The 23,713-nt window shown below is 43.9% G+C and overlaps 1 protein-coding gene across 2 annotated transcripts; it reads left to right on the forward strand.

The window, feature by feature from the left end:
* Positions 1-1,828: 1,828 nt before the first annotated feature.
* On the forward strand, positions 1,829-22,431 carry LOC141981343 (myelin P2 protein-like). 2 transcript variants are annotated; one of them, XM_074943024.1, is made up of 5 exons: positions 1,829-1,874; positions 10,117-10,216; positions 16,483-16,655; positions 21,474-21,575; positions 22,381-22,431. In XM_074943024.1, exons 2-5 carry the CDS (start codon positions 10,144-10,146, stop codon positions 22,429-22,431), a joined length of 399 nt encoding a protein of 132 aa, XP_074799125.1. In that variant the 5' UTR covers positions 1,829-1,874; positions 10,117-10,143. The 2 variants fall into 2 exon arrangements, with proteins under 2 accessions (XP_074799125.1, XP_074799123.1); XM_074943022.1 differs by having other exon boundaries at positions 1,837-1,847.
* The last annotated feature ends 1,282 nt before the right edge of the window (positions 22,432-23,713 follow it).

Genomic DNA, 23,713 nt, shown 5'->3' on the forward strand with positions numbered 1-23,713 from the left:
GGCATAGAAATAGTGTACTTCAGTTTGCATGATGGGGAATACCAAGTTCAAATGATTGTTATGAGGCTAACTGTAATATGTAAGGGGACTGTTGCCCCCTTAGTAACATTCAGTGGGGGTGTTTTAGTTGCTAGCTCCCAGTACTAAAAGGGGAAGGGTCGATGGGGAATCAGGGGAGAGGCCAATGCTCCAGGTCAGCCTGAATGGCAGGGCGGGGAGGCTAATCAGAGAGTCAGGAGGCCAGGGAGATCCCGTCCTCCGTATGAGCTGGATTTGCCTGGGTCAGACAGAGTGGGGCCAAGCTAAGGAGAAAGCAGGGGCCCAAGCTGAGCTGGGGAGCAGAGCTGTACCAGATCCAGAGGGACCAGAAAAGCAGCCCAGAGAGAGCAGACCCTGTCCTGAGAGCAGAGCTGCAGCAACCAGAGCCAGAGGGGCCAGAAAAGCAGCCCAGGAAGCAGGTCAGTGCTGAGAGCAGAGTCACAGAAGCAGCCTGCAGAGCAGACCTGTCCTGGGAGCAGAGCTGCAGCAACCAGAGCCAGAGGGGCCAGAGAAGCAGCCCAGGGAGCTGGAGTCAGAGCAGCAGCAGCAGTGCAGAGACAGAGTGGTGCAGCTGGGGCTGGAGCAGTCTGGAGCTGGGTGTAGTGAGCAGCTGGGGAGACCGAGGGGGACCCTGGGCAGCAGGCCCAGCACAGGGAGATGCCTCAGCTAGGGCTCTGCGGGCCAGGCTTGGATCATAACCCTGACAGGGCGGGGGCGACACTGGGAAGAAGGGTCCAACCTGAGAGCGTGTGACCACCACCAGAGCAAGTGTCCAACCCACAGCATCCCTGCAGCAAAGCCAGGGCCTGAGAGGAAGGCCTGGGACTTACAAGGAACAGACTGTGAACTGCCCTGACATTCCAGAGACACTGTTTGCAATGTTCCCTGCCACAGAGCAGGTTGATGTGTTTCCTTTAACCTTTCCCATTTTCCGTTATTCTTTTTAAAATTAATTGTTGATTAAATAACTTGCATTTGCTTTAACTTGTATGTAATGGTCAGTGGGTCAGAGAAGTGCCCTGTGCAGACAGAGTACCCCAGAGTGGGGACACCCTAGCCCCTGTCCTAGGTGACCACAGCAGGGTTGGGGGTCGAGCCCCTCAGGAATCCTGGGCCCAGCCTTGCTGGGGTTATGAGGACTCTGCCAGACAGGAGAGTGGAAGGGGAGTCCTCAAGGGCAGGGAGGCCACTGGGTAAAGGAAGTGGGAGCAAGGACTCAGATCCTTTCGCTAGCCCACTTCACGGGGGTAGTGTAGAAGCCAGGAAAGTTCCCAATAATAGCGGGACTATTCCCCCGCTTACAAATAGAACAAATATGCAACTAAAGTTACAAAATGAACTCACCCCAGCTCTTACCCCACTGTGCTTTTCACTTATCATATGTGATTTAATTCTTATATAGCTTACCCACAATGACCCATACCCTTTCCCTGTAACCTTGCTTTATGCCTCTGTTTGTGGTTTTATTTATTTTTTGTACGTTAGTTTGAACTGTAAAATGACCGTTCTTCGTCAAAGGTTAATCTTGTTTTTGCTGAAACCAAGGACAATCCTGCCTGTGGTGGAGTTCTTTTAAGCATTGACATCAGAATGTAAAGGAATGTTGTGATAAAGGCAGGGCTGGCTCTAGGTTTTTTGCCGCCCCAAGCGGAGTGCTGCCAAAACAAACAAACCAAAAAAAGGCCCGGAGTGCCGCCCCTTGAAAAGAGCCGCCCCAAGCACTTGCTTGGTTTGCTGGTGCCTAGAGCTGGCCCTGGATAAGGGAGATTCACACTGAAAAATGCAGCACTACAAAAGGCATATTCCAGGTACCGTATGCAAGGGCAGCATTTGAGGTATGATTCCAGTGTTGCCAATTCTCACAATTTTATCATGCACCTCGTGATGTTTGGGGTTTTTCTTGAAGCAGCAGCTCCTGGATTGTTGGGATTACAATCTTCTATTTGAGAAGAAAAGAAATGATTTTATATAATGATTTTAAGTCTCTCTCATGATTTTGTGGGGCCTGATACATGATTTTTGAATACTTGGGATTGGAAATACTATGATTCATCCCACATACCTAGTGCATCCCCAGTATGCCATGTTAGGCAGAGTGGACATCTGATGGAAGCAAGTGAATATCTGATGGAAGTTCTTTCTATTTCTGAAAGTCTTGCCATGGTCTTTTCCTATCCTTTGAACTTCTAAGAATACCTCTTCCCTCAATGAACGAAGTAGAGAAGCATGAACTTTGGGAATAGGACTCCAAATTTTGGTTTCTCATTCAGAAACAGATAATCAAGCTTAACCAGTATAGGCAATATTTTTTAAGGAGCCCCCAAAAATATTTCTTATGTGTCCAGTCCATGCAGGGAGTGGAGGTCAGGCTTCCTGAGCAGCAGGGGGAGCCATTTCTACAAGTGTCAAGAGAAAGCTGTGGGCTGGTTCTGAACAGCAAGGCCCAGGGCCTACCATAGCTGCGAGGAAGGAGATTAGCCCACAGGCTGCGAGAGCCATCAGCCCTTAGGCAGAGAAATCAGGGAGGTAGTCCAGTTAAAGGTGAGTGATGCAATTTTCTAGTATCTGTGTCCAACTACATCATTCATATTCATGAACGGATTGAATTGTTAATCTCAAGGTTTGCAAGACTGTTGTTAGACTGAGTCGGGCAGAGGGTGACTGTTATTTAGGGAAACTTTTAAGGCTACCGAGAAGTTGGAATAACCTAGGGTAATGTTCAGCAGACCAGAGGTACAGATACATTTGCCATTTCAAAGTGCAGAGGCTCAGACTTTAGCGCTGGATGATCAGCTTCAGTCACCAGAGATAACTAAGATGATGGTCATCACGCTTAAACAATAGCCATTTTTATACAGTGGATACTCTCAACATTTTCTTCGAACAGGCAGCTCAGTATTGCCGCCCCCAAGCATGCAAAAATCATGAGTCAGACCCCTAAGACAGACTTAAAAATGAAGAGAGTTTCGAAAGTAATAGATTTGGGATTCTTTTATTTTCCTGCTGGGTTTTGAGCCTTGAGGGTGCCCATTTTCCAGCTTTTCTGTCTAACCACTAGGGCTAGAAACTTTGTTTTAATATGAAAGCTGAGAGTCTCATGGAATCATAGAAATGTAGGGCTGGAAGGTTCACATGAGCTGGGGCTTTCAGAAGAACACCAGCTATTGTGAGATTTGCAATAAAATAATGAGTCAGCAACACTACAAATACTAGCCGTGATAGAGATATTCCTTAAACATATAATGGGGAACTGGAACTGATAGGACCCACAGAAACTGTCAAAATGGAAGACACTTTTAAAGGATACCGACGATAAAGACCAAATCTGTTATATTTGTAGTGGTGTCATGAACCGGTTTTGCATTGTGGAATAATTTGCTGTACAAAAAATAAACAGAATTAAATTTCAATTTATATAGCATAAGCAAATTGCACACACTGTTGTATCTGTAAACTGGCCAAGGAAGTTACAAAGCTAGCAAATTTGCCTTACTTTTGCTGTTAGCATGGTGGATAATCATCTGTTATTATGAATAATACTTGGTAAGATATTCCTGTCTTTTCTTTTTCCCCATCAGTTATTCACTGAAGAGGCTGGCAGAACATGTTAACTAGATGCAGTTGCCCAAACGTAGAGAGACACCCAGCAATAGTTTAATTTTGCCAACAACTCTTAGAGGGCCTTTGGCACACACCTTGGGTTAAAATGTTAGCAAGCCTCTAAAATGCATCCACTAAATTTGCAATTGTATCAATTCTTTGTGTCACAGGCACCAACTTTCCAAAGTCCCCAGGGGGTGCTCTACCTCCAGCTCTATCCCAGGCCCTGCCCCACTCCACCCGTTCCCCCAAGGCCCCAACCCCGCCCCACCTCTTCCTGTCCCCGCTCTACCTCTTCCCTCCCAGTTCTGCCCCCTCCTGCTCCTCCTTCTTCCCCCCGCCTCCTGCATGCCACAAAACAGCTGTTCGCAGTGGGCGAGAGGCTCAGGGAGGGAGGGGAAGGTGCTGATCCATGGGGGCTGCTGATGGGTGCTCAGCACCTACACTCCTGGAGTCAGCGTGTGTGAGAGAGACAGAGAGTGCACACGCGATTCTGTTCTTTGTGCAAAAATGTCATGGCGGCAATTACTGGTTTTGCCTGCACAAATGTGAATTTTCACATGCACTGCGATGAACACACAAATGTTGCAGTTACATTTGTACAGGCATACTGGAAATACATTCGGCTAAAGTCTTGGTGGTACAATTTGGGTTGCTAAAGTAATTTAGAGACGCTAGTTAGCATGCGACCAGTTAGCTTTTACGTAACCAATTACAGGTTCCTTTCAGTTCTTCTTGCCACTTCCGTTAGTTGTGCTGCCTGCTACAAACACAGTCTCATTGTACTACTCGCAGCCATGAATCAGAAGTAATCTAAAGTAATGAATGATATTTTACTGTGACAATAATCCCAAATACATCACTGATTAGTTTCTTGGATCCCTGTAGAAAAACAGGTAATTTTTTTCAAAGTAAACTTGAAATCTACCTAGATTTCAATTGGTTATACACTTCTTTCTTACTTCCTATTCTGAATTGTTGTGTTGTGCAGAGGTGTCTGCATTCCTATGGTGGGAAAGGTGATTCTTGTTTGCAAAGTGCTTTAGGATTGTTTAGAACAAAAAAGCACAAAATGCATGTAAGATTATAATATTAACAACAACATTGGTTAGATTCTTCACACTGGGAAGACTGGAAACCATATTTAAAAGGACACAATTTTCAGGGCAGTTTATAATTTCATTATAAAGTTAAATAAAATTATGGAAAAGGCTACTGTACGAGCACTTTGGAAACACAAACCAGAGTGGACATTTTCATTCATCTGCTGAGTGCTCCCAACTCTCATTAATATCAATGTGAATTAAGAAAACTCAGTATTTACCGAGTGGGATTCCTCACCTTGCAAAATCAGGCCCATGAGTGTAGTTGTATTTATATGTAAACATATATTTAATTGATAAACTTTATACATTGATGACACTTTGCCATGTTGTGCTTTCACATGATGGCCCAAACAGCTATGGGCCTGACTGTCAGTGTTTGTGTAACCAGATTTTATATATGCCTCTATGTGTGCACACAGTAAGCATCTGTTTGTATGTGTGCAAATTCTTCCTGAGAGCCATAGCAAGTATGAAATCACATATACATATGCACTTCACTACACTTGCAAGCATACACCTATGCATGCATCAGGCAATGATATATTTGTGATTGTAGCAACATGCATGGAATTTCGAGGGCAAAGCACAGATTGTAGGAGGGAAGAATTTGGAGGAGGCACTAGTAAGCCAATCTGTGTGCATGTGGCTGGAACGCTAGCTGCAGTTACAGCACCTCTGTAAATAGTTCTCTTAATAAAGAATAAGTTTAGTTTAAGAAACATTGAGTCCTCTCATATTATTACCCAGCATGCAGTACATGAAACATGGGCACATTCATTTTCCACACACAATTTACTAGGTTTTTTTCTATAACCTTACACATAGTGCTTTTATGACCAAGAAAAGATCAAGGAACCAGCACAAGAACAAATGTAGGCTGGCTGAGCTTCATAATTAGAAGAAAGTAAGTTCCTATGGAAAACTGAATAGTTCCTTTGTCACGATGGCGATAATTTGAAATTATTTTTGAGCCCCATTTTGAAAAACAACATGGTGGACACCACCCTAGATATCATCAGAACTCCATTGGTTTAGTTCTCGCAGTAGAAGTGTTTGAACCTAGGGTTAAACATTGCATAGTACCAGCCAACTATCAAAGACGAGACTAAGGGTGGGATTTTCAGAAGCACCCAAAGGCACCCACTTGTGGCTTTTTTCCCCTCAACTCCGGGAGAAAATTCCAGAGCTGAAGCCCCACCATGAATAATGCCATAACTCCAGGCTCCCAGATGTGAATCATTTAATAGGAGCATCCCATCTTATATCAGCTGCCATGATGGTGCACAAAGACAGCAGCTGTCTCAATGATACATAAGAAAGAGGTGGTTTTGTAACATGCCCAGCTATTTGTATATTGGAAGATACCTTAATTGTCAGGAGGTAAGAACTGTGGCTTTCTTTTCAGAGCTATAACACAACAAAAGATAGAGCAGAAATCTGTGTATGAGAGTTGCCTCATTGGCGCTCACAACATGCATCCTCTGTCCTTAGAGAGACAGGATGGGTGAGGCAGTATCTTTTATTGGACCAACAACATTTGCTGGTGAAAGAGACAAGCTTTCATGCTTACACAGAGCTCTTCTTCAGGTCTGGGAAAGGTACTCTTTCTACTATCGTTGGGCCTTCACGACTACATCAACACTGCAAACAATCTTTATCCTTGACATAGTCATTCTTGATCTAAAGTATAGACTAAGGCTACACATTTGTTATGATCATGACTTCTGTGCCAGAAAAAAAAATTGTTTTCATAATAAATTATCTTTTGCTGCCCCGGTCAGCCTGCAACTGAGCAAGATCTCTCCATGAATGTGTACAATGTCCTGTGCAGAATGGGAAAGTCATCTGGGATTTATTTTTTTCCCCAAGATAAAGGATATTTTGCACAAAATAATGTGATCCTGTGACTTTCTGTATTTCTTTCTATACATTTGTGACTCCCAATTTTTTCATAATTTCAGATGCCCTAATAATGATTAGCAACATGCACCCCCGCCACCTTTTTGACAGATTTCAGGCTCTACTAAATGGATTTTGAAAACATTGTATTTACTATTAATCCCAGCCCTAACTGTTTCTCACTTTTAAATTCTCCATTGACCATGAATAAGATCTTAAACCTGCAAGCCCTTTCCCCCTAATGGTACTCACTTCCATAGTGGATTTTCCCAATGTCTCAGACTGTTATTTTTAATCTTTAATAACTATTAGATGACACATTTTAAATATGCACATGGTGACTTGCTCACCCATACTCCCTCTTGATCAGATTTATTTTAAAAGCTCTTTGGTTTCAAAGCAGTCTTGAATAACTTCACCAGGTCTCACAAACTCCCTAAAACGAAATCTGTTATGTGTATCTTATTGGTGAGAGAGGGAAGCCCTAGATAAAATATTTGCAGATTTTAAAATGCGGACTATTTTTTATCCTATAATCCTGGTCAGCAGAAGTAAATCTGAGCCTTAGTGACTTATATCTGTGAGATATCTTCATTTTCTCCAGTCCCAGTTGGTTCATACAATCATTATTTTAATCCTGCTCTACCCGGTACCATTTTCTTTACTAAGTAATTGTTTAGTAAAAGGATTTAGTGAAAAGAAGATTAGAAAAATTTAAAGGCACTGCAGACTGTGCCACAATAAATTATACATTTTAGCCTGCATAACTGGCTAATAATATCACCAGTGAGATATAGAGCATATGGGTTAAGCTTCAACGCACCCTAGATTCCCATGTCACCTCACACAGAGTCATGGGGTGACAGTCGTGCAGTATGAAGTGTTAAACTGTTCAGTTTGTTATAACAGTTCTTATTACACTCCAGAGATCCTACAAAAGCCACACACACAGGCATGAGAAGTATGTCGGTGTACTGACTTTGCAGAGTAATTGCTGAACAGGACCACCCACCCTACAGTTCCCCAGTTACAAAATTAAACACAAACTCCTAGACCTTAGAGATGACAGACCAAATTTATCCTTGCTGTAACTCCAGTGAACTCAAGGTGTTACACCAGGGTTGGCCTGATGTGTTCTGTGTGTTAGAGTAAAACTTCAAGGTAATTCCCAAGAAAATAGCACTGTAACAACAGCCTCAGGGATTATAAACAATCTTGCAGATTCAACATAGCGTATAGGGAATGATTGAGTTTCAAAGATAATAGAGAGCAAGGATGAATAAACAGCCTGATAGAAATTAAAAAAATAACTCTCTGGATGTCTTTAGCATTCTACCCCTAGTCTGGAATGACCCCTTGAAAACATGGTTGTCTTTGTCAAACTTTAGAATGCAGCCAGTCTGGCCCAGTGGTGCACTGTTAGCACTGTGGCTGTCCCTGCTTTCCACACTGGTATTGGTTAGATGTGTGGTACATTGGAGGTTGAGAGGTAGAGTTTCAGGTACTCTGATATTATCTATTGTATCAGTGGCCCTAGAGAGAGAAAACAGACTGAAAAGTCATATGTCATGTGATGATGGTACAGAATCAGAGTCACTTTTTCCTAACAGTGAGCAATAATTTAGGCTAAAGAGAACAATACAAAGGGTACCGCAGGTAACTGTATCTGGCAAATTTGCTTTCCCTTCAGTCTGTTTTCATGAATCTCATTCACAAACCTGCTTCACTCGCCTTCTCAGCAGCCAGGCAAAAGGGTGAAGTTAAGAAGCATTGTGACTTAGAGTTCAGTGATTGGTTGGAGAACACCAACTGCTTGCCAATCCCATTGTACCCTGCCCTGACTAAAGGCTCTTTGACAGTTGTCAGTGCCAACTGCCAGCTGCAAATGGATGCGAGCCAGCACGCTCTCACCTACTGGTCAGTGGAGTTGTAGGCAGGTTCCCTGTGTCTTGCCCCTTGGATGCCTGCAGGGAAAGAGAAGCAGGCTCAGAACCCTAAATCAAAACACATTAGCAAAAGGTAGGTCCTGCTGTGTTATTTATTTTAAGCTTATTTTAAATACTTCAACCCTTAGCAGCAGCATCTCCAGGAACAGTGCAAAGCTGCCTCTCAGACTGGCCTCTACTGGAATAAAAGGCCCATGGCATGGCTGACTTGAATTCATGGGGCCCAGGCTTCAGGGCTAAAAATTGCTGTGGACCCAATGTGAGGGTCCCAAAGCTCAGGCTCCAGCCCAAGCCCAAATGTCTAGACAGTTTTACAGTCCCACAGCCCAATCCCCATGAGCCTGAGTCAACTGACCCAGGCCAGCTGCGGGTGTCTAATTGCTATCTAGACATACCCTCAGACTCCTCATTCATTGTCGCCCAGGGTGGGTCCATATCCTTCCCCCTCATGCTCTGCCAGTGACCCACAAAACTGTGACCTCCTTCCTCTTCCCCATCTACAGCATATCCATAAATTACCTCATCTGTTTTTGGGACTTCAGGCCCAGATCCTCAAAGGAATTCAGGATCAACATCAATGGGAGTTAGGTATCTAAATACCTTTGAGGAGCTGGGCCTCAGCTACCATCTCTACCACTCTGCTTCCTCTCCTCAGAGCTTTCATCCTCTGTTCACTCTCTCATCTGCCACTGTCTTTCAGACATTTCTTCCTGAATGTCATCAGCATGAAGTCAGTCTCTCTCCCACCTCTCATTTCTACCCCTGCCCCTCTCTTCTGCATCTCACCTCAAAACTTTAAGACCCGATATACCACAGCTAAACTCAAATACATGGCATACCAACCTCGCCTCCACCGCCCCTTCGCTAAGTCCCTCTTACATTTCCCCACTCTCCAAGGCCCTTTCCCCAAGGTCTCTCTTAATCCCCTCAATCCCTGGGCCACCCAGGTCACTGATCCAGCCACTGTAAATTAGAACAGTCCGGAGTCTGCTCTAAATTACGTTCAGCTCTATGACCAGAGAAGGTGGAACACTTACTTCCACTGAGAATCCAGCCCAATATAGCCAACCCCCCAAAAGTAATACACAATTAACTAAGACAAATGTGTGTTTCATTGTGAGATTTTATGCCCTTTGGGGCGAAGTGGGGAAGCAGGAAGCAGAACCATTCTTGCTGCAGAATCTTTGCTCCCTTTTGTTTTCGCAGCTGTGTTTCATTAGTGCTCAGCCAGACTGCTTTTCCCTATTGGATCTGAAAAGTTCATTATATGGTGATGATTGTCTTTGCATGGAAATGCTGGGATAAATGTGAATGGTTACTAATGGGGGTTTCTGAAGACACTGTTCCAACTTGGATAGCACATATTCAGAGCATATTAAAAACAAGATATTACTCCCTGTGCATTACACACCACATGTTTAGGGGCTAATCCAAAGCCCACTAAAGCTGTTGGAAAGTCTCCTATTGACTTCACTGGGCTTTGGATCAGGCCATTAAAGCAGTTGGGTTTTTTCCCCCCCTTTCAGAGCGAGCGCTCCACTAAATCGGACAAAATGGTTGATCATCTCCTGGGAACCTGGAAATCAACCTCATGTGAAAACTTTGATGCATACATGAAAGAATTAGGTGAGAAATATTACAGGGTTTTAATGCTTTTTCTTTTAAGTGTCCTTTCTGCCTTTAATGGTCACTGTTTTTAAGTAGAAATAATCCGGGGATCTCTTGCTTTCCAGTCACTTGCAAACAAAAGGGTGACCACTATGAGATGGTAGAATAGGCTATGGGACATGGTGGAACTCCTTTTTCCTTAAGACATTCACTGCTGTAGTAGACTTGAAATGACACTGCAAGTACTGATCTTCCATTGCCTGGGAATTGCCCAGATAATCTGCTACACCTGAAAAAACCTATGATATTTATAAAGTAACTTAATTAGTAAATCATTTGTAAATATTCTTGCCAGAGGTGTTTGTGTTAAAGATGATTACCACTCCCTGATTCCTTTCTTGAGATAACGTAAAAAGATGTGGTTTTTTTGCATTGATTTTGTTTTAATGACTAAATTTTTGCTTTTATCCTGGAAAATTGAGTTCAGGATACTGAGCAATGGAACCAAGTGGTATACTTGTAAAATGTGGACACGTGATGGTACCATCAAAACCTCAAATCCTGTTAAAATACTAAGACTTCCTTCAACTAAGCCAAGAGTTGGAAGAATCCACCACAAATAAGAGGAAAAGTGATGGTACACATTGTTCAGTTGCCAAATAGAGCCAATCAATTAGAATTAGCATCATTTTCGCAGTGGCCTAATATTGGGTTCTCCTTAATAGTACTACCAAACATTTCTCATACCTCAAATATGACAGTACCATGTCAGTGACATCACTGATTCCCTCCCTAGTACCAATTGACAATTGCTGGCTTGTTTCTACAGTCTGCCTCTAAGGCAGCTGACACCATTCTGAGACACAGCTGTTTGCTCTACATAAAACTTTATTAAAGGACTTGCAATTATAAGCCAAGCCCTCCCCCAAAATGTAGTGATTTAGGTACAATGTAACCCAGATTTGAACAAATCTATAAACTCCACCTCTGATTACCCTTTACGTTTTTTCTAGGGAGGTCTCAAAATCTCACCAGATCTCCCCTATTAAATTATTTCAGCTTGTTTTGGTGCTGCAATCTTTCTCAAATACAGGCTTTTTGAGGCATAAACTCTGAAGGGATCAGTTTGTCTCTGTCCTTTGTGGGAACAAAGGGTTTAACTAATAATTATTCCCCCCAAAACACAAAGCCTCGTTTGTTTTCGGCTTTCCATTCATTGGTCAGTCACTGGTAGTGCTTTATCCAGCATAGGTAAGACTGCAAGCAATGAATAAATAAGCCCTTACCAAGATCAGGTCACACAAAGCAGACTGTGTAAGCCATACTTTTAATGTTGCCTCAAAGTGCATTCTGAAATGCAAGGTACACATGTCTATTTAAAACTTTTTCTGGGCACCTTGTAGTAAGCTTTATGAGGGAGTGTAGCAGATTACAGAACTCACCAGCACTGCACCTCCTGCTGGTCATCTGGGAATTAGCTCTTTTCCAGCCTCAGAGCACCCTCTGCTGGCCAGTGGCTCACCTGCCTCAGTCTCATGTCCCTCCCAGACCCCACTGCCCTTTTACCTCAGGGTTCTGCCCCATGCTCTGGGTCTCCCCTCCCTGGAGAACCCCCAACCCTCTAACTCCACCTTGCCTCAGTAGCCACTGCTAGTCATAGAATCATAGAATATCAGGGTTGGAAGGGTCTTCAGGAGGTCATCTAGTCCAACCCCCTACTCAAAGCAGGACCAATCCCCAACTAAATCATCCCAGCCAGGGCTTTGTCAAGCCTGACCTTAAAAATATCTAAGGAAGGAGATTCCATCACCTCCCTAGGTAATGCATGCCAGTGTTTCACCACCCTCCTAGTGAAAAAGTTTTTCCTAATATCCAACCTAAACCTCCCCCACTGCAACTTGAGACCATTACTCCTTGTTCTGTCATCAGCTACCACTGAGAACAGTCTAGATCCATCCTCTTTGGAACTCCCTTTCAGGTAGTTGAAAGCAACTATCAAATCCCCCCTCATTCCTCTCTTCCGCAGACTAAACAATCCCAGTTCCCTCAGCCTCTCCTCATAAGTCATGTGTTCCAGTCCCCTAATCATTTTTGTTGCCCTCCGCTGGACTCTTTCCAATTTTTCCACATCCTTCTTGTAGTGTGAGGTCGAAAACTGGGCACAGTATTCCAGATGAGGCCTCACCAATGTTGAATAGAGGGGAACGATCACGTCCCTCGATCTGCTGGCAATGCCCCTACCTATACATCCCAAAATGCCATTGGCCTTCTTGGCAACAAGGGCACACTGTTGACTCATATCCAGCTTCTCGTCCACTGTAACCCCTAGGTCCTTTTCCGCAGAACTGCTGCCGAGCCATTCGGTCCCTAGTCTGTAGCAGTGCATGGGATTCTTCTGTCCTAAGTGCACGACTCTGCACTTGTCCTTGTTGAACTTCATCAGATTTCTTTTGGCCCAATCCTCTAATTTGTCTAGGGCCCTCTGTATCCTATCCCTACCCTCCAGCATATCTACCACTCCTCCCAGTTTAGTGTCATCTGCAAACTTGCTGAGGGTGCAATCCACACCATCCTCCAGATCATTTATGAAGATATTGAACAAAACCGGCCCCAGGACCGACCCTTGGGGCACTCCACTTGATACCGGCTGCCAACTAGACTTGGAGCCATTGATCACTACCCATTGAGCCAGACAATCTAGCCAACTTTCTATCCACCTTATAGTCCATTCATCCAGCCCATACTTCTTTAACTTACTGGCAAGAATACTGTGGGAGACGGTGTCAAAAGCTTTGCTAAAGTCAAGGAACAACACGTCCACCGCTTTCCCCTCATTCACAGAGCCAGTTATCTCGTCATAGAAAGCAATTAGATTAGTCAGGCATGACTTGCCCTTGGTGAATCCATTCTGACTGTTCCTGATCACTTTCCTCTCCTCCAAGTGCTTCAGAATTGATTCCTTGAGGACCTGCTCAATGATTTTTCCAGGGACTGAGATGAGGCTGACTGGCCTGTAGTTCCCAGGATCCTCCTTCTTCCCTTTTTTAAAGATGGGCACTACATTAGCCTTTTTCCAGTCGTCCAGGACTTCCTCGGATCGCCATGAGTTTTCACAGATAATGGCCAATGGCTCTGCAATCACATCCGCCAACTCCTTTAGCACTCTCGGATGCAGAGCATCCGGCCCCATGGACTTGTGCTCGTCCAGCTTTTCTAAATAGTCCCCAACCACTTCTTTCTCCACAGAGGGCTGGTCACCTCCTCCCCATGCTGTGCTGCCCAGTGCAGCAGTCTGGGAGCTGACCTCGTTCGTGAAGACAGAGGCAAAAAAAGCATTGAGTACATTAGCTTTTTCCACATCCTCTGTCACTAGGTTGCCTCCCTCATTCAGTAAGGGCCCCACACTTTCCTTGACTTTCTTCTTGTTGCTAACATACCTGAAGAAACCCTTCTTGTTACTCTTAACATCTCTTGCTAGCTGCAACTCCAGGTGTGATTTGGCCTTCCTGATTTCACTCCTGCATCCCCAAGCAATATTTTTATACTCTTCCCTGGTCATTGGTCCAGTCTTCCACTTCTTGTAAGCTTCTTTTTTGTGTTCAAGATCAGCAAGGATTTCACTGTTAAGCCAAGCTGGTCGCCTGCCATATATACTATTCTTTCTACACATCGGGATGGTTTGTCCCTGTAACCTCAATAGGGATTCTTTAAAATACAGCCAGCTCTCCTGGACTCCTTTCCCCCTCATGTTATTCTCCCAGGGGATCCTGCCCATCAGTTCCCTGAGGGAATCAAAGGTTCCCCACCCCTCTCCAATTGATCATCTCGCCCCCTTTCCCTGGGGCAGACTGCAGTCTATAATGGCCACTCATCATTGGCAAGGGGTTAGGACTGGCTGCCTCTGCCTATTCCCAGGCTGTATCTCTGCAGCCCTAGTACCTCTGTAGGCCTTCACCAAGGCCTGGGGTTTTACCAGGCTGGAGCTTTCTCTTTCTCTTTCTCTTTCTCTTTCTCTTTCTCTTTCTCTTTCTCTTTCTCTTTCTCTTTCTCTTTCTCTTTCTCCAGCTAGCCCCTCCCACTCCAGGGCTAGAGTGAGACTCCTCAACTCCTGGCTCACAGCCCCTTTATAGGGCCAGCTGTGGTGTGATTGGGCTGGCCACACCTGTGATCAGCTATTCCCTTAACTGCTTTCACTCCTTTTCCCAGCTGCAGCCCTCTCCACGACTGCTTTTAACCCCTGTTCTGCACCCCACTACAGGGCAGGTATTAAAAGTAGGGTGTGGGGAATGAGGAAGATGTCTGTATTATTTCATATGAATATATATGCCTCCATTTACCTGCTGGATATTATTCTGGCTGACTACACAGCGTTAAATCACAGATCCATAGAATCATAGATTCTAAGGCCAGAAGGGACCATTGTGATTATCTAGTCTGAGCTCCTATGTAACACAGGCCATAGAACATCCTCAAAATAATTCCTAGGGCAAATCTTTTAGAAGAACATCCAATATGGATTTAAAAATTGTCAGCAATGGAGAATCCACCTTGGTAAATTTCTCCAATGGTTAATTACTTTCACTGTTAAAAATTTACACCTTATTTCCAGTCTGAATTTGTCTAGCTTCAACTTGCAGCCATTGGACTAGGCTATACCTTTCTCTGCTAAATCAAATAGCCTATTATCAAATATTTATTCCCCATGTGGGTACTGGTAGACTGTAATCAAGTCACCCCTTAACCTTCTGTTTCTTAAGCTACATAGTTTGAGCTCCTTGAGTCTATCACTCGAAGGCAGGCCTTCTAATCCTTTAATCCAGGGGTAGGGAACCTATGGCCCGCGGGCCGTATCCGGCCCATTGCTTCAATTCTTCTGGCCCATGGCAAGTCTCCACATTGCAGGCCAGAAGCCCCGAGCCTTGGCGCCCCACTCCCCCATGGGGCTGGAGCCACAAGTGCCGGCTCACTCTGCTGTGGGGGAAAGATAGGGTCAGCTCCAGCTCCCGGAAATGACTGGCATGTACCTGTGGCCCCTAGGAGCAGGGGTGATCAGGGAAGCTCTGTGCGCTTCCACCAGTGCCAGTTCCGCAGCTCCCATCGGTGAGGAACAGCGGCCAATGGGAGCTGTGGGCGTGGGCAGCGCACACTGCACAGAGGCCCCTGGCCCCTTCGCATAGGAGCCAGACATGGCGGCTGCTTCCAGGAGCAGTGCGGAGCCAGGGCAGGCAGGAAGCCTGACTTAGCCCTGCTGCACTGCCGACCGGGAGCTGCCTGAGATAAGCACAGCCCAGCCTGAGCCCACACCCCTAACCCCCTGCCCCAGGGCAGAACCCCCTCCCGCACGCCAAACCCCTTGGCCCCAGCCTGGAGTCGCCTCCTGCACCCCAAACCCCTCATTTCTGGCCCCACCCCGGAGCTTAGGGGAAGCCCCGAGCCCCCACCCCCCACGGGGCTGTGTGTGGCCCGCGACTGATTTTTTCTGTGGGTGAGTGGCCCCTAATAGAAAAAAAGTTCCCCACCCCTCTCCAGTTGATCAATATCCTTCTTGAACTGCAGACACCAGAACTAAAAACAGCATCCCAGCAGCAGGTGGCACCAGTGCCAAATTCAGAAGCAAAATAATTTCTCTGTTCCTACTTGAGGTGCCCTTGTTTATGTATCCAAAGATTGCATTAGCCCTTTTGATCACATCATCACACTGGGAGCTTCTGATCAGCTCATTATACACCGTGACCCACAAATCTTTTTCAGAGTCACTGCTTCCCAGCCTTGAGTCCTCTATTATGTAAGTATGGCTTACCTTCTTTGCTCCTAGATGTATAACTTTACATTCAGCCATATTAAAACACATATATACAAAGAGAGATCCAAATCGCTCTGTATCAGTGACCTGTCCTCTTCATTGCTTACCACTCCCCCAATTTTTGTGTCATTTGCAAACTTCATCAGTGAGAATTTTATGTTTTTTTCTGAGGTCACTAATAAACAAGCCCACCAACGGGAGTGGAGGCAAAGGGAGCAATTGCCCAGGGGCCTGGGCGATTTAAAAGGGTAGCCCCCGGCCCTTTTAAATCGCCCAGGCGGGCCACAGGGCTCCTAGGTGCGTGTGACTGCTCCGGGCCCCGCGCTTTGTGGGGCCCCACAGGCTGGCGCAATTGGCCAGTGCGGTCGGTCCTGGAAGTGACGGGTCGGTCCCAGAAGTGATGGATTCCTGAGACACTGAAATCCATAATGGTTTTTTTTTCCTGGTAGCATTTAAGAGATCTGAATTATCTTGCTTACAGGAGTGGGCTTAGCCACCAGGAAACTGGGCAAGCTGGCCAAACCCAGCATGACCATCAGTGCTCACGGTGATATGGTAACCATCAAAACCAAGAGTGCCTTTAAAAATAATGAGATCTCTTTCAAGCTTGGTGAGGAGTTTGATGAAACCACACCAGATGACCGGAAAACCAAGGTGAGGATTAAAGCTGTCCTTCTCGGTGCTCCCAATCTGCTGCAAAAGGCACAGACAGTTCTTTTCCACATGGTAATAACACATCTGCTAATTATCAGAGTGGATAATTAGATAAACACACCTGGAAAGCTCAGTGCAACTTAAGTAGAGCTTTTATATCCCCCTAAAAAAGGAGAAGAGCCAGATTCCATGAAGTACATGAGGAATTTTTTCCTTAGATTTATAGAGTTTATGAACAGAAGGGATCATTAGATCATATAGTCTAACCCAGTTACCTCTGTAACTTTGTACCCAGCTCAATAACTTATAGGTTAAAGAGCATCTAGAAGAAAGAATTCAATGTCGATAAATGCAAAGTAATGCACATTGGAAAATATAATCCCAACTATACATATAAAAAGAAGGGGTCTAAATTAGCTGTTACCACTCAAGAGCAAGATCTTGAAGTGATTGTGGAGAGTTGTTCTCTGAAAATACCCAGTCAATGCGAAGCAGCAGTCAAAAAAGTGAACAGAATGTTGGAAATCATTAAGAAAGGGATAGATAATAAGGCAGAAAATATCATATTGCTGCTATATAAATCCATGGTTTGCCCACATGTTGAATACTGCATGCAGATGTGGTTACCCCATCTCAAAAACGATATATTGGAATTGGAAAAGGTTCAGAAAAGGGCAACAAAAATGATTAGGGGTATGGAATGGCTTCCGTATGAGGAGAGATTAATAAGACTGGGGTTTTCAGCTTGTTAAAGAGACGACTAAGGGAGGATATGATAGAGGTCTATAAAATCATGACTGGTGTGGAGAAAGTAAATAAGGAAGTGTTATTTACTCCTTCTCATAATACAAGAACTAGGGATCACCAAATGAAATTAATAGGCAGCAGGTTTAAAACAAACAAAAGGAAGTATTTTTTCACACAACGCACAGTCAGCCTGTGGAAGTCCTTGCCAGAGGATGTTGTGAAGGCCAAGACTATAACAGGGTTCAAAAAAGAACTAGATAAATTCATGGATAGGTCCATCAATGGCTATTAGCAAGGTGGGTAGGGATGGTCCCTAGCTTCTGTTTGCCAGAAGTTGGCTATGGGCAACAGGGGATGGATCACTTGATGATTACCTGTACTGTTCATTCCCTCTGTGGCACCTGGCATTGGCCACTGTCAGAAGACAGGATAATAAGATAGATGGACCTTTGGTCTGACCCAGTGTGGACGTTCTTATGTAAGGCATCCAATCTGAATTTGAAGACATCAGTAGATGGAAAATTCATCATTCCCCTTGACAGTCTGTTCCAATGGTTAATCACCTTCACTGTTAATATGTGCCTAATTTTTAATCTGAATTTGTCTGGCTTCAGTTTCCATTCATTTGTTCTTGTTATGCCTTCCTCTGCTAGCTTAAAGAGCTATTTACTATTCGGTGCTTTCTCCCTGTGAATGTGCTTTTACATTGTAATAAAGTCACCACTGGTCTTTTTTATTTATTATTTATTTTATTTTATTTTAATAAACGAAACAGATTGAGCTCTTTAAGTGTCTCAACGAAAGGCATTTTCTCCATCCTTCAAATAATTTCTGTGGCTCATTTCTGCATCCTCTTCAATTTTTCAACACATTTTAAAACTGTGAACTCCAGAACTATACCCAGTATTCCAGTCTAGGTCTGACCAATGCTGTATACAGAGGTAAAATCACCTTCCTACTCATACTCACTAATTCTCTGTTTATACACCTAAGGATTGCTGTCACAGTCCTAGTCATTCCCCCTTCTGGACACTCACCAGGCTGCTGCATTTGGGTCTCAACATGGTGGTGCCTTTTGCTTTAAGCTTCATCTGGCTCTGGGTTTTTAGGCACATTCTCAGGATACAGATCCTCTGTATAACACCTTTCTTGAGATCCCATGATCCAGCTGCCTAGGTCCTGAAATTAGTACTGGCTCCCTCCATCTTCCCATTAATTTAAGCACACCCTTTCTAAGGGCTCCTACCTTGTGGGCACTCTGGTTTACAGTCTCCAGGGACACATGATACGTGAAGCACACATCACAAAGACTTAGCTAAAGGTTCCTAAACCAATCATTCTCTACTTTAAACAGCACAAAAATTACACAGCTCTAGACAATACAATAAAATATCTGTATGTCATTCTTGCCTCAATTTCCTCACTACTCTGGAGTATTCTTCAGGATTTGGGACAGTGTCCTTTCAGGATTCCAAGTGCCACCTCCTGGACCTCTCTCCTCCATCCAGCTTCCTTTGACCTTGGCTGGTCCTGCAGTAAAGAAATAAATAAATCCCCTCTCCTTCCTAAAGCCTGCTCCTTTGCTTTTTAAATCCCTGCTCTGCCAGCTCTTCCCATTTGTTCTCCTGTTTGGGGATTTTCCACTCTCCACTTTCCCTTCCCTGCAGATAAACTTGGTTAAACTAGTTTTCTTCCAGCTCAGGCATTCTCCATAGCATACCCATTGCCCTGTCAGAGCACAGTCATCACGGTTAACAACTTCTTTTAATAGAATCATAGGACTGGAAGGGACCTCACGAGGTCATCTAGTCCAGTCCCCTGCACTCAAGGCAGGACTATATTATTTAAACCATTCCTGACAGGTGTTTGTCTAACCTGCTCTTAAAAATCTCCAATGATGGAGATTCCACAACCTCCCTTGGCAATTTATTCCAGTGCTCAACCACCCTCAGTTAGGAAGTTTTTGCTAATGTCCAACCTAAACCTCCCTTGCTGCAATTTAAGCCCATTGTTTCTTGTCCTATCCTCAGAGGTTAAGAAGAACAATTTTTCTCCCTCCTCATTGTAAAAAACCTTCATTGTACTTGAAAACTGTTATCATGTCCCTTCTCAGTCTTCTTTTCTCCAGACTAAACAAACCCAATTTTTTCAGTCTTCCCTCATAGGTCATGTTTTCTAGACCTTTAATCATTTTTGTTGCTCTTCTCTGGACTTTCTCCAATTTGTCCACATCTTTCCTGAAATGTGGCACCCAGTACTGGACACAGTACTCCAGTCGAGGCCTAATTAGTGCGGAGTAGAGCGGAAGAATTACTTTTCATATCTTACTTACAACACTCTTGCTAATACATCCCAGAATGATGTTCGCTTTTTTTGCAACAGTGTCACACTGTTGACTCATATTTAGGCTGTGGTCCACTATGACCCCCAGATCCCTTTCCACAGTACTCCTTCCTACGCAGTCATTTCCCATTCTGTATGTGTGCAACTGATTGTTCCATCCTAAATGGAGTACTTTGCATTTGTCCTTATTGAATTTCATCCTATTCACTTCAGACTATTTCTCCAGATCATTTTGAATTTTAATCCTATCCTCCAAAGCACTTGCAACCCCTCCCAGTTTGGTATTGTCCGCAAACTTTGTAAGTGTACTCTCTATACCATTATCTAAATCATTGAAGAAGATATTGAACAGAACCGGACCCAGACCTGATCCCTGCAGGACCCCACTCGTTATGCCCTTCCAGCATGACTGTGAACCACTGATAACTACTCTCTGGGAACAGTTTTCCAACCAGTTTTGCACGCACCTTATAGTAGCTCCATCTAGGTTGCATTTCCCTAGTTTGTTTATGAGAAGGTCATGTGAGACAGTATCAAAAGCTTTCCTAAAGTCAAGTTATACCACATCTTCCCCCCATCCACCAGGCTTGTTACCTTGCCAAAGAAAGCTATCAGGTTGGTTTGACACAATTTGTTCTTGACGAATCCATGCTGACTGTTACTTATCACCTTATTACTGTCTAGATGTTTGCAAATTGATTGCTTAATTATTTGCTCCATTATCTTTTGTTTTATCTTTTTGTTTGTTCTGTAGCTTATTCCAGAAGGGGAGGGGAGGGATTGATGTGACAGGGACCTTCCCAGCCCCTGGCTGACTCACTACACATTGAGGCATTCAATCACATGCAGTAATTTCACAAAATTAACCAGAATTCATAAACTGTACTTAGACAAATTTTCACAATCACATTAGCTCTTTTTGCCATAACATCGCACTGGGAGCTAATGCTGAGTTGCTTGTCCACTATGACCCCTAAAATCCTTTTCAGAGTCACTGCTTTCCAGGATACAGTCCCCTGTTCTGTAGTTAAGGCCTACATTTCTTCTTCTAGGTATATCATTTTGTATTTGGATGTAATAAAATGCATTTTGTTTTAATGGGCCCAGTTGACCAACCAATCCAGATTGCTCTGCCCTCATTAATTACCACCCCGGCAATCTGTTTCATCCACAAATGTTATCAGTAGTGATCTTATATGTATTGCCAAAACATGAATACAAATGTTGAATAGCATTGGGGCTAGTACCTATCATTGCCCATCTATTTCACATGAAAGATCCCCAGATACCTGCTGCTCATCACATTGGGTATGGGCCATAGGGGATGGATCACTTGATGATTATCTAGTCTGTTCATTCCCTTGGAAGCACCTGGCACTAGCCACTATTGGAAGACAGGATACTCGGCTAGATGGACTTTGGTCTGACCCAGTGTGGCCGTTTTTATGTTCAGTGTAAAACCCCAAGATAGAAAGTGGGACTTTCTGAGTGTTGAGTGAATAACTTCTTTAACCAGCATGACCATCAGCTCTTCTGGGCAGGGGCTATCTTTTAATTTATGTTTGTACAGTAACTAGCATAACTGAGTCCCCCTGCACACTGGGGTACTATATGTGCCTCTGCTCTAATTAAATTAAATAATAATTTATGTGTGCCTCTGCTCTAATTAGATTAAATAATAATAATCTGGGCAGGATACTCATGTTTTGCTTCTTTCTGTTTCTTCAGAGCCTTGTAACCTTAGACAATGGGTCATTAAATCAGGTCCAGAACTGGGATGGCAAAGAGACCACAATAAAGAGACAAGTGGTAGATGGGAAAATGGTGGTGGTGAGTGAATTCATTCTAATTATCTGATCACTGATTAATGCAAAGCTGTAGAGATCATCTAAACAGTTATAGTTTAATTTTACATTCAATTTTTCTCCTTAAATAAATGTGGCTTATGTTAGAAGTGTGATTGGTTGCATAGGGCAGGAAGAGAACATTAGAAAATAGGCTGACTTAAGTTAATATTGTGGAATATGGGACAAGAGGAAAGATGGCCTGGTGGTTAGCATGGAACTCAGAAGCCGTGTGTTCAAGTCCCTACTCCACCACACATTTCCTTTATAACTTTGGGCAAGTTACTTAGACCCAGATCCTCAAAGGTATTTGGATACCTAACTTCTGTTGATTTCAATGAGATTTAGACACCTACATACTTTTAAGGATGCAGGCCTTAGACTCTCTGTACGTCAGTTCCCCCATCTGTAAAATGGGGATAAAAGTACTTCCATATCTTAAAGGGGTGTTGTGAAGATAAATTCATTTAAGATTATGAGGTGTTCAGATACTGTGGTTGTGGGAGCCATATAAGTAAGATAGAAATGAAGACGCTCAAAAGATGGCTGAATTCATACAAATATTAGTCTTTAACATATATTTTTATTTTTTTTTGTAAGTTGGAAGGAAATGTGAAAAGGGGAAATACTAATACCAATAACCTTATAATATAGTGTACATTTTTCTTTGCACAAACAAAATGGGTGAGATGATTTTTCTTCTCCCTCGTTGTATTTAAAGTGGGATTGTCTTTACTGTTTTGCTGTGAGAAAGTACAACTGTTTTGGTGAACTCCTCTTTTGTCTTCTAGGAATGCACCATGAATGACATCACCTGCACTAGGATCTATGAGAAAGCCTGAAGAAACTCTGTCAGTACCCTGCTTGACTAAAAATTGGAGTACTATAAACTTAACTGTTGTAGGTACTTAATAAAAAGCTTACAAATGAAGTTAAATACTTATTGCCTTTATAGCGGTGTCTATAGGCTATTGAGTGGTTGGATTTTCTTTAAAAAGGTTGATAGTTCCTGATGCTAAATTTGCCTCACTAAAAGAATCTGCCCCATGACACCATTGATCCTAACAACATTATGCACTTGCCACCAGCCACTTTTTTTAAAAATTCCATTTTGAAAAGAATTGTATATTAGCCCTGAAAAAGTTTTCTAATTACTGGGCAATGCACACTCATTTCAGTGTTTATAGAAGATTCACAGTACCTCAGACCAGGGGTCTCAAACTCAAATCACCAGGAGGGCCACATGAGAACTTGTACATTGGCCCGAGGTCCGCATCAACCCCCTCTCCCACTCTCCCTCCCCCTTCCCCCAGGGCCACACGGGGCCCTCAGCACCACGGGGTTGGCAAATCCACAGGCCGGCTCCAAAGTCCTGAGGGGCCGGATCCAGCCCGGGGCCATAGTTTGCCCACCCCTGGCCTGGAGGTAGGCTGGGGACACGGTGCGCTGGGGAGGGGACAGGGACGGGGCCGGAGGGAGCTTGGCAGGCCGCAGGGAAGAACCCTGTAGGCCGCATGTTTGAGACCCCTGCCTTAGACACTGCCATTACAGCTGGACCCGCTGAGGGAACAACATAAGAACAACCATACTGGGTCAGACCAGTGGTCCATCTAGCCCAATAGCCTGTCTCCCAACAGAGGTCGGGGCCAGATGCTTCAGGTGAAATGAACAGAACAGGGCAATTTATTGAGTGATCCATCCCCCTGTCATCCAGTCCCAGTTTCTGGCAGTCGGAGGTTTAGGGACACCCCGAGTATGTAGTTACATCCCTGACCATCTTAGCTAATAGATGAACTTATCTAATTCTTTTGTGAACCCAGTTATACTTTTAGCCTTCATAACATCCACTGGCAGCGAGTTCCACATGTTGACTGTACATTGTGTGAAGAAGTACTTCCTTATGTTTATTTTAAATCTCCTACCTATTAATTTCAATGGGTGATCTCTGGTTCTTATGTTATGTGAAGGGGTAAATAACATTTCCTTATTCACTTTCTCCACACCATTCCTGATTTTATAGACCTCTGTCAGAACCCCCTCTTAGTCATCTCTTTTCTAAGCTGAACCATCACACTCCTTCTGATGTCTCCTCCTATGGAAGCTGTTCCATACCCCTAATATTCT

The sequence above is a fragment of the Natator depressus genome, chromosome 2 (assembly GCF_965152275.1).
Source record: "Natator depressus isolate rNatDep1 chromosome 2, rNatDep2.hap1, whole genome shotgun sequence".
Taxonomy (NCBI): domain Eukaryota; kingdom Metazoa; phylum Chordata; order Testudines; family Cheloniidae; genus Natator; species Natator depressus.

What these genes read in the sequence shown, in the direction of transcription:
- LOC141981343 (XM_074943024.1), top strand. Translation starts at nt 10,144, where the DNA reads ATGGTTGATCATCTCCTGGGAACCTGGAAATCAACCTCATGTGAAAAC. An exon ending in TGCATACATGAAAGAATTAG is followed by an intron (nt 10,217 to 16,482) that starts GTGAGAAATATT and finishes TCTTGCTTACAG; the next exon opens with GAGTGGGCTTAGCCACCAGG. An exon ending in TAGATGGGAAAATGGTGGTG is followed by an intron (nt 21,576 to 22,380) that starts GTGAGTGAATTC and finishes TTTGTCTTCTAG; the next exon opens with GAATGCACCATGAATGACAT.